General features: G+C 43.5%; 1 protein-coding gene across 1 annotated transcript in view; it reads left to right on the top strand.

The window, feature by feature from the left end:
• The window catches only part of PDILT (protein disulfide isomerase like, testis expressed), a 199931-nt gene that overhangs the window by 65449 nt on the left and 120535 nt on the right, over positions 1-13947 (top strand). Inside the window, exon 5 of the mRNA XM_085629085.1 lies at positions 6053-6163. Within this exon, the coding sequence (XP_085485211.1) occupies positions 6053-6163 (111 nt within the window). The remainder of the gene's footprint in view (positions 1-6052; positions 6164-13947) is intronic.

The following is a 13947-nucleotide window of genomic DNA, read 5'->3' as shown; positions in this document are numbered from 1 at the left end:
GACTAAATGGCTAAGGCAGGAAAATGCCAACTTTCTAATAGTGACATTTCCAACATTGTAAATTACAATGCCAAAGACATCAAACATGAACTGTTTACCTACTCCCATTTGGAAATTATCACTTATCAAATGTAATAAGGTAACTCCAATGTTACCCTTTGGGAGAGGTATGCCTTGCAGTAGTGAAAAATGAATTTTAGGGCTTTTCACTAGTAGAACATGTAAAACTAAAAGAACCATTTCCAACCTTTTTAGACACACTGTATCCTACCTTCTAGGCTGGACAGGGCCTACCTAGGGGGGACTTATATGTATTAAAAAGGAAGGTTTAGCCTAGCATTTCTCCGGCCAGGTCAAAATGACAGTTTAAAACTGCACACACAGAATGCAATGGCAGACCTCAGAGAGGCTTAAAGGGCTACAAAAGTGGGAACACAACCAGTGTTGCAGACCCACTGGTAGCATTGGGGACTGGTAGAACCCCTTTACTATGGACTTATACGTAAATTAAATATATAAATTGGGCATAAGCATATTCTTAGAAATGGGATTTCTGGTTGGCTAGGGCTTGCTCCTAAGCCAGGCAGAAACTACCACTCTAATCAGGGCAAAGGAGTTACACGCTGAAGATAACCCCTGCTCACCCCCTTGGTAGCTTGGCACGAGCAGTCAGGCTTATCCCAGAGGCAATATGTAAAGCGTTTGCGCAACACACACACACAGCAGCAACACACTAGGCACACCACAAAAGGAACTCCACACAAGGTTATATCAAAAATAGCCTTTGCATTATCATAATCCGATTAGAAACATCATCACACATTTACACTGTGCCAATAGGCACTAGGCAATATTCACAGGGGATTATATACAGGACAGGGCCAATCGGGCCACTGTCAGAACCATCAGAACAGTTAAGTAAATATAAACCACAACCAGTAACTACTGGTATGATAACGACCTAAGCCTTATCACAGTCACATTAGACACCATCCTAAAATATCATAGTATGACATTAGGCATATCCACATTAGGCCCAAACCTCATTAGCATAAACACATTACGCACTAGGCCTCACCAGCATAAACACATTATGCATAAACATCCTAAACATAAACACATTATGTCATAGGCATCACAAGCATAAATCACATTACGCACTCACATTAGGGCCTTGTGCCCTACCAACATAGAACTGACCCCCTGGCCAACTGGCCTTTCGCTGGGGCTCAAATGCCCTCTGTCCCAAAATGTCAGGGCTGGCTGCCATTCAGCAGAATCCCAAAAGTGCGCAATTGCGCAGGCCAAAACGTGGCAGCTGCCACTAATTGTGGTGCAGCTGTGTGGGCAAAAAGGTGGGCACTGGCACTCACTGTGCCCTCTGGGTCCCCATTGGGATTCTCTAAATAATTATGCGCAGCGTTGCAGCTGCCCGCTCTGGGGCGGCACAGCCGTGAATGAGAAATCAGCCCGGGCATCACCGTGCCGCTTGGGAGCTCCCCTCTGGGACTCCTCAAAATACATGTGCCCCAGCGTTGCAGTTGCCCACTGTCAGGTGGGGCAGCTGGGGGAAATGCTTTGGAACTACGGTGCCCTGGGAACCCTCGATCGGTCCTAACAATTCAAAAGAGATGCTCCACTCACCGGGGCTTGGCTTGGACACCTCCAGTCTCTACTGCAGGGGAAAGGCAACGGCAATGTGCCTCGACACACCCCCTCCACCAGACTCCCAACTCGGCCCCCCTCACCGGCTCTGCAGGCTCTGCTGGTCTCCTCCACGGCAGGGGGAAACTCGGCTCTTCACCCGGTCCCTTTCCTGGGACACGGGTATTCAAGGTGGAGCCCGCAAGACTCTGGATGACCCTCGGCGGTGGGTGGGACTTCCTCTTTCCAGGTCTCGGCTGCGGGAGGCTCCGCCCCCAACCAGGCGAGTTGCCTGACTTCCGGGGTCGCAGCGGTGACTTCTTCGGCGTCGCAGCGGTGACTTCTTCGGCAGCGGCAAAGTGCGGGTGGGCACCCGCCTTAACAATACTTATATAAGTGGGGTGGGCACCCGCCAACTAGCACCGCATGCGGGGTGGGCACCCGCTGTTTTAAGTATACATATAGCGGGGTAGGCTCCCGCTCCACACCACAATGCAGGTTGGGCTTCCGCTCCTCTCGGCACCCAGGTGGGGGAATCCCCACGTCGGGATTCACTCAACGTAAGTTGCAGCTCCTTGCTGCAGAGCTCATGCGCTCTTGTCTGCCAATTTGAATGTAGCGCTCACGAGGCACTGGATGGAAAAAATCCTTATAGAGGAAGGTGGCAAAGCTGGACCCAGGCAGGCCAGCACACAGGGCCCTCCAGCAGGGAGGCAGTCCCTCGTGGCGGTTCCTCCTGAGGCCCAGCAACAAGCCCCCAGTCACAAGAACAGCTCAATCATCATGTGGTCACAGCTCCTATATTTATATCACACAGTCCATTGTCTGCAGTACAGGGCTTTGGGGGAACCAGTCTCAACTGGTTCTGGGTTTTTTTGGAGCACTCTGTTGACAGGGCTCCTCTTCTCCATTGTTAGGTTGGGGCTCGTCATCAGACACACCACAGGGGGGCGGAGCCAGCATTCACTAGGGCAGGTACAATCCTATTCAGGGACCAGGGACTACTCCTCCCACTACTCCAAATGCAGATGTCCCATTCAGCCTAGTGCTGACTCACTCTGCCCCTCCTGGAGCCACACACACCTCACCAGCCCCTGTCACTCAAAAGCCAGACATGCAATTCACATCAGGCAGGCAGACACATAGCACACAGAAATGCCAACTTCTAAAAGTGGAATTTCTAAAATGGTTATAATAAATCTGCGCACACCATTGCGCAGCATTTATTATTACCATTCCAAATATACCAAACGTGACCACGCTGCTCCTCTCATATCAGGAATTACCACTGAAACTCTTATCAGGGAATCCCCAATGAATTCCTATGGGAGGGCAGCCCAACAGTAGTGAAAAACCAAAATGGCTGTTTGTCACCACCAGGACATGTCACACACGTAAGGTACATGTCCCATCTTTTACCAACAATGCGCCCTGCCCATAGGGCTAGCTAGGGCCTACCTTAGAGGTGACTGACATGTAGTAAAGGGGGTCACAGACATGGCACACACTCTAGGTGTCACGTCACAGCGGCAGTAACACTGCGCGCACAGGCCCTGCAATGGCAGAGGCCTGAGATAGGTTTGCATGGCTTCTTTGGTGGGTGGCGCAATCAGCGCTGCAAGCCCACCAGTAGCATTTAATTTACCAGCCCTGGGTATATGAGAATCCACTTTACAAGGGACTGACTGGTAAATTAAATAGGCCAAACAGGTGTAGACCAATTTTACCATATTTGTCACAGAGAGCACAGACACTTTACACTGGACAACAGTGCTAAAGTGCCCAGAGTCCTAAAACCACCAACACCATGTCAGAAAAAAGGCTAGGAGAAAGGCAAAAAGTTTAGTGATGACCCTACAAAAAGGGCCAAGTCCAACACCAATTCTACCATGTTTTTAGGAGAGAGCACAACCACTCTAGCATTGATTAGCAGTGATAAAGTATGCAGAGTCTTAAAACCAGTAAGAACGAAGTCAGCAAAACAGGGGGGATGAAGACAAAGAATTAGAGGAAAACTACGCCAAGGCTGCCAGCTCTAACACTTATGATGTACTTGGGGAAGTGTTGTGTTGCATCCCATTTCTCTCCATTTTGGTCAATCCTTTAATGTCCTTCAGGAAGTGTTGTCTAACATCCAATATCCCTCTATTTTTGGTTAACCTTATAGTGCCCTAGGAGGGTGTTGTGTCACAACCAATATCTCTTCATTTTGGTGAATGTAAGTCTCCACATCTGGCTATTGCTCATATCTCTGCCTTTATTGAACCATCTTCAGTTTGTCATTGTCTTGACTTTCACTTTACAAATGCGGATCTAACTTGCTTCTTTCCAGCCTTGTGCCTCCACCTGCATCTTCCCCTAGCATTATGTTGGCGTTGCTTACTTCCCTGTTTTCACTGCTCCCCTTGCATCCAATCTCCTACTATTCCAGAGAACCTATTGCCTTCACCCCAATGTTTCTATTCTAGTGCTTGCAGTAATCTGTTTCCCTCTTGAGTGCATGCCTTACATTTAGTATTCTATAACTGCTCCCTGCAACCATGCCCCTATCCAGTGGCGTAACGAACGTTGAGGGGGCCCCCTTGCCACATACACAGAGGGGCTCCCACTCCGGATCTAATCCGAGCTCTTGGGCCAGAGTATTGTGCTGTGGGGGCCCCCCTGCAGCTCGGGGGCCCCTCGAACTGCGGGGGCCTGTGTTACGCCCCTGCCCTATCCTTCCCGCGTCAGCATTCCCTTGCTCCACTTCACTCTTTTTCCTGGATGTTGCTATGTATTGTAATTTTCAGGTGCCACCATGTATGCATGTACTTTATGTGACACCCCCTTCCTATCTCCGTGAATGATGAGCTTCTCTAGTGGTCTCGAGCATGGTGTGTTTTCATGTGTCCATAGCTGCCTGCATCTCAGCCAGTTTTCCTCAGTATAACAGTCCATGGTTTCTTTTAAGACCTCCTGTGCCAGCAGAGGGCTAGCTTTTTGAGGGTCTTTGGGATTCAATGTGCACTTGCATTTTTTATGCATTTCTGTTCCCAAACTGTCCGCCTGGATTCTACATTATCAATTATTCTTTCTACTCTGGCTTTCTGTTCTAGAAATGATTGAGTGCACTTTTTGGACACTTGCTAACATTTCGATTACTGAGTGTAGCCTCTCAAGTCTGGCCTTCTTGGCACATTGTCGTTGTTAGAGTTGTGCAAACAACTGTCAAATAATGTGATTGCTATCATGTTATTTACATAAAGGGTTTTCCAAGCTCTAACTCACTAAACTACAGCTGCACTCTGTCAGTTGCGAGGGTTGGGTTCAATATCCTGTATGAAATGATATGGCGTTCATAGGACCACTCACTGCCATTTCAAGGGGGCAGTTAGCGTAAAGCTATCTACTCCAAAAATGCCTTGAGAAAGAAGTTTTGTTTCCTTAACACTCTAATGACCTATATGTTTCTTCTAACTTCAGTAATCTGGTGGATCCACGTAGTGTGCGAGACATTATTTTGCCTCATAGTAGCATCCATTAACAGGTAAAGGATTTAATATGTAATTATCCAGCTAGTGCGCCTAACAGATTTGTATATAAATCAAGAACAAGTTCAGGCATAACATTAGCCCCTTAAGTGCCAGATGATCACTCACAGAGCCAATGTATCAGTTAGGGGTGTATGATGTCTCCGAGTCTCTAAAGGCAGCTTTATAATAAATGTGGTCTACATTCAGGGTATCAGATGCATGGTGTCTCTGGGCTACAGCTCCAAGGGCAGTCACAAGGAGAGAGAAGCTGGCCCTAAGCTTGGTTTAGGAAACCACAGTTCAATGTTGCAGGCAATGTTATTTTGCAGAGAACTCCATTGACACTGCAAATTGTCTCCATACACACACCACCCACCATACATTCATGGGTAACGAAGGGATAACTGTTATGGAAGAAGGTATGGATTACATCAAGAAGATGAGTTTACAGATGTACAGGGGACAATACCTATGCCCATTGACTCTTTTTTTGCAGACAACAGGGATTGTTAGTCTCCCCACAGCCTGTTGACGGCACAATAATCACCCTTCAATGCAAGCGGGATACACTTGTGGTTATCTCTAGTGCTGCAGAGGTTAAGACTCTACTGGGATAAGCAACAAAAGCATTACATAGCAGGCCTAGTGGTCTTTTGATATCATACCAGTGAGTAGAAAAGACTCAAGGGTTGGGTCTCCATCCAACCTTTAACCCAACAGTGTAAAAGGTAGGTAGATTATGTTGCCTTGAGTTGATTCATGTTGACTTTAGCATATTTGATGTTCTTGTAACGTGAGCCAAGGAACATGGTCTAGAAAGCAACTTCAGACTTGTGAAACTGTTTAGGAAGGTGCTAAGTATGCGAGTGAAAATCTATTTGTTTTTGCGTTTCCAGGGAAAAGCTCTTCGCTATGAAATATCTGAACGTGACGTTGAAGGCAAATTGGATCTAATTCGTTTAATCAGGACATATAACATGGATTTGGTGACAGAGTATAATCTTGAGGTATGTCTAGTTTGTGGTCCAATAAAATAGATATGTAAAGTAATGTGCTTTATTACAGGTGAATTCTTGCATCCCCAATTGTATATAAAGGTAGTTTCCATAGCATGGTTAGTAGGGTTCAAGGTAATTTCTTATGTATTAGATCAAGGTGGCGTGTGTCATAACCTTGGCATCCATAACAGTGATGGATCAATATCTCAACTGCCCCAACTTTCAGGGGCCATATTACAGTAAGTGCCCCGGGGGCGCAATGGGCATAGACGCTTGTGCGTCCCCTTCAGAATTACCAATAGCGCTGGTGCACATAAAGCACCAGTGCTACCTTCAGCGGGCGTTTCCTCATTTGCATAGGGGCATGCCCTGTGCAAATGAGGGAATTCCTTTGCCTCTGCGCCCGCGCCATATTACAGATGGGTGCAAAAAGAACAATTGATGGACAGAATGCAGAACAATGTCATACAGTCACCCCAGTCTAAAGATCTGGGCCTAAATCCATCGTTTTTTTGCTCACCATGCTATTCCAGTTTGGACCCAGCCATATGCAAATCAGTTTTGACCCTGAGCCCAATGGGAACAGTCCAGTCTGAACTGCCAGGCCAGGTCCTCCCTGGACTGGAAACAAGCATCCTAGGACTGGTTCCGGGCTTTCAGCTCTCATCAGCCAGGATAGCTTGACTCCAGTGGCATGGAGAGCACGGGACCCACGTCTGGACATACCCGTCCCACTCGGCTGCTGCTCTGTATTTTCACATGAATGAGCTGCTCTGGGGGCAGCGCGAGTTCGCGGCTGCCCTGAGGGCAGCACATTCACCGTAGTAGGGCGTACTTTCATTGTTTGCACAGGTGCTCCCAGCAGCCCCAATTGCGTAGATATTCTATTCTGACTCTAGTTCCAGTCAATTTTGATGCTACCTTCATGTCAAGAAAAAATAAGCTAAGGAAATGGTTAATGTTGCTGTACTAGTCAGGTTGGGATTATGAGCATCAAAGTAAATTGGTCGAACCAGTGATCTACCGACTTACCTGAAATGTGGTTATTTTCACTAGGAACATAAGGTTACATTGTTTAATGTCTGCTAAACTTGAAGACCAATTTGTTGAGAGCCAGTCTGACATGCCTGCAGGAAGTAAAAACATGAGTGCACCGCTGCAGGCTGCCTTCCAGCGGGCCAGCCTGCTCAGATCTCATGCAGGGACCTGTTTTTCTAGTTTGTAAAACTTGTCGTGCCAGCTGCACCGCTCTGATGGCAGCAGCATACTTCACGGGCATCGACTTTGTCGTTTTATATTGTTGGCAATGGATGACTTGCTATTTTCATAGTTCTGGGGAATTCTAGAATCCTGAAAAGGCATGGCCAAACAGGATCCAATATCTATAATTGAAAAGGAGCTTTAAATTCCTAACCTGCCAGGCCATTACCTCTATACCCGATATGGGGTTTGCCATGTCTATTCATTGGTATTGCTTTCCGTCAAGTAGGCGTAGCAACCTTCTCAGAAAGGTATATATTTTGTTTATGTTTCAACTAGGCCACCGATGGGGTTTTACGGTCTTAGAAGAAGCCAGCTCATATTGCAGAGAAAATGATATTTTCCTTTCTTGTTCATGACAAATCATGATTGATTGAAACCACTGCCTGTTATTTTGCCACTCTGGCGTTCCCCTGGTGGGCTGCAATTTAAGGGGCTGCTTTCAGAGCAGGGTGGGCTGCTGTGACACAACCAACCCCACAGAGCTCCATTCCAGGTGTGCCTCCCTGCAGTCTGGGGCAGGATTGAACATTTTCATTTTTATTTTTGTTGTTAGTCCAGCCGCCTGTTATTCATAGTGCTGAAGGGAAAATGCTATTAAGTGCTTCAGATAACCTGACTCACCTGACAATACAACCCAGATATGCCAATGGATTTTCTTGTGAAACAGGGAGTCCCAGAGTGCTGTTCTTCAGAGTCAAGTGTTAGGTTTGTGGTCTATTTTCAATATTTAGACCAGGGAGTTGGCTGCTGGAAAAGAATTCTGAAAAGTGGTCGCCCCCTGAACTTGAGTAATTCTGTATTTAAGCACTTCAGAGCATTGAGTTTTGTTTCTTGATACTGTTTGTGCACTATATATATATATATATATATATATATATATATATATATATATTCACTGAAAAAACCATGGGTTTCACACACGTTATAGTTAGGAATTAGTATTTAAAAAACCTTAGAAATTCAATGAAAAAACCAAAGGTTTCACACATGTTATAGTTAGCTGGACATTTCACTCGTAAAAAACCAATGAAATTCCCCCGTTATAGTTAGTTCAGCTAACTATAACTCGCGCGCCCGCAATGCACTACTGATGACGTCACATATTACATCACTCATGACATGGTCACTGACATCACTCATGACATCACTGATGACATCTCAAATGACATCACTGATGACATCACTGATGACATCATCCAGTGAATGTGTGTTTTTCTGAAAATTAAATATGTTTTATATATGTATATCTCAAGGTCAATGGAAGAATAAATGGGTATATAAGTGTCTAAATGGATGCTTTGTTTTTGAAAAATTTATTGTGTAACTGACTGATTAAGTGTATCATAGTGAATACATGGCTTACTGAGTAATGTTTAAATATGAAAATATCTGTATCAGTCTCTCACTTTGTGTATAAGTGGCTGCATGGGTTGGTGATTAGCTTCATGGGTGTCTATATAGGTTATTAGTTGTTTTTTTGAGTATCAGTCTGAGTGTCTGTATGGTTCGGTGGGGGGTATTACGTAGTGCATAGGTGCATGAATGAGTGATTCACTCTTTGTATGTGTTGAAGACAGCATGTGTGCAGGACTGTATGGGTGGATGAGTGTGTGTATGGGTGTGTTAGTGAGGGAATGACTGTCTCAATAGTGTCTTTATGAGTAACTACATATCTATTAAACTAGTATATGTGACTATTGGTGTATATAAGTGAGTATATGTGAGAGTGAGAGATTGAAAGAGTTCCTGTATGAATACGTATGTGTTTCTATAAGTGATTGTTTTAAAGACTAAGTATGTGTAAGTTTCTGTAGAAGTAAGTGTGGTGGTGTGTGTATAACTGTATATGCAAGTAAATGTATGTTTGATTCTTTATTAGCATGAGTGACTATGTGTGTGAGTAACTCTATGAATGAGTGGCATTGTTTAACAGGATGTATAGGTGTATGAGTACATATGATGAGTGAGTACATGTATGAGTGACTGTATAGGACTGTTGGTGAATGAGTGGATGTGTATGTGGATCTTAGAATTACTGAAGAGGTTGTTGTAACTGGTATTGGTATGTCCATTGTTTTGAAAATTTTAGTCTCTATTTTTGAATGTGTGTATCAAAGGTTATATTAGGGGAAGAGGAGGTCTGCCACAAGGATGATGTAATCAGTGATGTCATCAGTGATGTCATTTGAGATGTCATCAGTGATGTCATGAGTGATGTCAGTGACCATGTCATGAGTGATGTAATATGTGACGTCATCAGTAGTGCATTGCGGGCGCGCGAGTTATAGTTAGCTGAACTAACTATAACGGGGGAATTTCATTGGTTTTTTACGAGTGAAATGTCCAGCTAACCATAACATGTGTGAAACCTTTGGTTTTTTCAGTGAATTTGCAAGGTTTTTTAAATGCTAATTCTTTTATTTTATTTTTTTCTATTTTTTTAACATTTTTATTTTAATCTTCTATCCTTTTTTAAAGACTATGGTTAAATTTTAAAAATTCTACAATATATTTTTTATTTTTTCCATTTTTTTAAACTAAACAGGTAAGATTTATTAGTATAACATAGTGGTTTTTTTCCCCCTTTTTTTAAATTATTTTTTTAACGTGCGCGTACGGTAAGCGCACGTCTTGCTTTTATAACGTTAGATTTCTACGCTGTTTGCGTTCATTTACGCAATTTGCGTACACGTACGTCACGCGCGCGCAGCGCGTATCGCGTACGCTGCACGCGCATGTTACGCGGAAGTGAAGGGGCGTGCCTGTTTTGCGCATGCGCGCGTGCGCATGTCTTTTTTACGCGCATGCGTACTTTTGCCGTAAGCGCTCCGTAAGCGTAACATAAGCGTAACGTACGCGCACGGTGGGTCATGTGATCAAGAAACACAACTTTTGATTGGTTGAAACTACTTTCAGTTCTAGAACTCTCCTACACCACACCCATTCCCCTCATTTCTGCTTGTGATCCCTTAGGAGAAGGAGCTGAGTTGTCTTTGTGATACGATGGCAGAACAGCAGAACTTTTCTGAGAGTGAGGCTAGCAGCACTACCTTGAGGCAGAGAAGGAGGAAACAAAAGAGCTCTTTCATATGGGAGTATTTTTCTTTTCCAGAGGGCAAGAAAAAGGTAAATGCACCCTTAGTGACTTGTAAGCTTTGTGGCCGTGTACTTTCAAGAGGGAATCCCAACAAGAAGTATTCCTTCGGGAATCACACCATGTTGAGACACCTTCAAGATGTACACGGTAGGACACATGCTCGACATACTGAAGGTAACCCTTCAGTAAGTCAACCAAGCACATCCACAGCAGCTCAGCCTGGTCCATCATCTGCAGGGCCGAGTCCATCTTCGGTAGGTCAGCTGAGCCCTTCATCTGTGGGGGGAGCATCTCCTTTTTCTCGTCCTCTGGAAACCAACCATCGGTTTGCGAGGGTTTTAATTCGGTGCGCCACTTGTCATGATCTAATTTGTCATAGGGAGACCAGTGTTGCCCTAGTGAACAATTTAATAGATCAGCACATTTGTCGTACCGACTAATATTCCCATTCTTTCTTTCCTCTGTCCCTGCATGAACACAACGGCTCTTTTAAGAGCCAACCTTACCTTTTAACGTTTTTTAATAAATTTTTTTTTTTACCGTACGGGTACGGTACGCGTACTTTTTTTTTTTTTTTTTTAAAAACACTAAAAATCAATTATCACATTACAAGGTCCTTGAGAGACTACAATGATAAACTGAAAATGTGATTGTGGAGAAGTGGAAAAAAGGGACACATTTTGAATCCACTTTTCAGATTCTGAAAACAGCACATGTCCAAACAGCTTTTTGAGACCAGCAACATGTGTAACCTGGGTGACTGACTACACTCCAGCAAGGGCAACCAGCCTTAGTGATGCTGAATGTATTTGCATTACTGACTGCAACCTCAAACCCCACTCGGTTGTGAATACTGGCATGATTCCACAGGATAAGCAGCTGGCTGTGTGCTAAGAGTCTGCTTCTGCACAAAAAAATAGCTCCCCCTTAACATCTAATGCAAATGTTAAATCACCAGAGCATAACGCAATAAATCTCTGCCTGTAATTCCTATTTGCACACAGAGTCATGTTTTCATATTAGTCTGAAAACGTAATTTCTTTACCAATTTGAAACCACACTTACTACTCTTTTTTTTGGCAAGTGATAAATACTTTTACAGTCTGACACATTTTAAATCCACTTTTCAGATTCTTAAAAAAGCACATGTCCAAACTGCTTTTTCAGACCAGCAACATGTGTAACCTGGGTGACTGAGTACACTCCAGCAAGGGCAACCAGCCTTAGTGATGCTGAATGTATTTGCATTACTAAGTGCAACCTCAAACCCCACTCGGTTGTGAATACTGTGCATGATTCCACAGGATAAGCAGCTGGGTGTGTGCTAAGAGTCTGCTTCTGCATAAAAAAAATGCTCCCCCTTTACATCTAATGCAAATGTAAAATCACCAGAGCAATACGCAATAAATCACTGCCTATAATTCCTATTTGCACACAGAGTCATGTTTTCATATTAGTCTGAAAACGTAATTTCTTTACCAATTTGAAACCACACTTACTACTCTTTTTTTTGGCAAGTGATAAATACTTTTACAGTCTGACACATTTTAAATCCACTTTTCAGATTCTTAAAAAAGCACATGTCCAAACTGCTTTTTCAGACCAGCAACATGTGTAACCTGGGTGACTGAGTACACTCCAGCAAGGGCAACCAGCCTTAGTGATGCTGAATGTATTTGCATTACTAAGTGCAACCTCAAACCCCACTCGGTTGTGAATACTGTGCATGATTCCACAGGATAAGCAGCTGGGTGTGTGCTAAGAGTCTGCTTCTGCATAAAAAAAATGCTCCCCCTTTACATCTAATGCAAATGTAAAATCACCAGAGCAATACGCAATAAATCACTGCCTATAATTCCTATTTGCACACAGAGTCATGTTTTCATATTAGTCTGAAAACGTAATTTCTTTGCCAATTTGAAACCACACTTACTACTCTTTTTTTAGGCAAGTGATAAATACTTTTACAGTCTGACACATTTTAAATCCACTTTTCAGATTCTTAAAAAAGCACATGTCCAAACAACATTTTCAGACCAGCAACATGTGTAACCTGGGTGACTGAGTACACTCCAGCAAGAGCAACCAGCCTTAGTGATGCTAAATGTATTTGCATTACTGACTGCAACCTCAAACCCCACTCGGTTGTGAATACTGTGCATGATTCCACAGGAAAAGCAGCTGGCTGTGTGCTAAGAGTCTGCTTCTGCATAAAAAAATAGCTCCCCCTTTCCTACTAATGCAAATGTAAAATCACCAGAGCAATACGCAATAAATCTCTGCCTGTAATTCCTATTTGCACACAGAGTCATGTTTTCATATTAGTCAAAAAACGAAATTTCTTTGCCAATTTCAAAGCACACTTACTACTCTTTTTTTTGGCAAGTGACAAGTACTTTTACAGTCTGACACATTATGAATCCACTTTTCAGATTCTTAAAAAACAACATGTCCAAACAACATTTTCAGACCAGCAACATGTGTAACCTGGGTGACTGACTACACTCCAGCAAGGGCAACCAGCCTTAGTGATGCTGAATGTATTTGCATTACTGACTGAAACCTCAAACCCCACTCGGTTGTGAATACTATGCATGATTCCACAGGATATTCAGCTGGCTGTGTGCTAAGAGTCTGCTTCTGCAGAAAAAAATACCTCCCCCTTTCCATCTAATGCAAATGTAAAATCACCAGAGCAATACCAAACAGCTTTCTGAGACCAACAACATGTGTAGCCTGGGTGACTGACTACACTCCAGCAAGGGCAACCAGCCTTACTGATGCTGAATGTATTTGCATTACTGAGTGCAACCTCAAACCCTTAAAGTATTCCTTATTTATACCAGTACACCTTAATTTATCGTGAAAACATAGTCCATATTATTTTACATGTTCCTCACATTTAAATTTCTCCCAAAACAAAAAATGATAAACACAACTTCAACAAAACGAATTCCAATTCTATTATTAATTTCTTAATTTACCATATACATCCCCTCTCAAACTCTAAACTCACCTTTAAAATTAGTTAGTTGTGAAAGAAATGTGGCACTCAAACAGCAGATTATCAGAGCCAGGATCTCTGTTCTGTACACCTCTCTCCTCTCAGCAGGACCAGATAATGGCAAACTTTCCCTCTCTTTTTCCACACATATACATGTAAGTTTCAAATCTCAGTGCTTCCCCCTTTTTTTCAAATGTAATCACACATTTCTATTGGTTGAAAACCAACCCTTTTCCAAAAGTACCCTTCCCCCAACTTGACTTCTGCCTAGTACCCTTCCCCCAACTTGACTTCTGCCTGCTACCATAGCAACAGCTCTTGAAACACTGCTGTGCAGAGTTAGGTCAGAAGTTCACCAAACAATGTTTCATTTCCAAAGAGCAGGAGTGCTTGACTTTTCAAACCTAACAGCAAATCCATAGTACTGTT

The sequence above is a fragment of the Triturus cristatus genome, chromosome 10, assembly GCF_964204655.1.
Source record: "Triturus cristatus chromosome 10, aTriCri1.1, whole genome shotgun sequence".
Lineage (NCBI taxonomy): Eukaryota > Metazoa > Chordata > Amphibia > Caudata > Salamandridae > Triturus > Triturus cristatus.
Note: the sequence above shows the minus strand (reverse complement) of the source record. Positions and strands in the feature narration are given on the sequence as shown.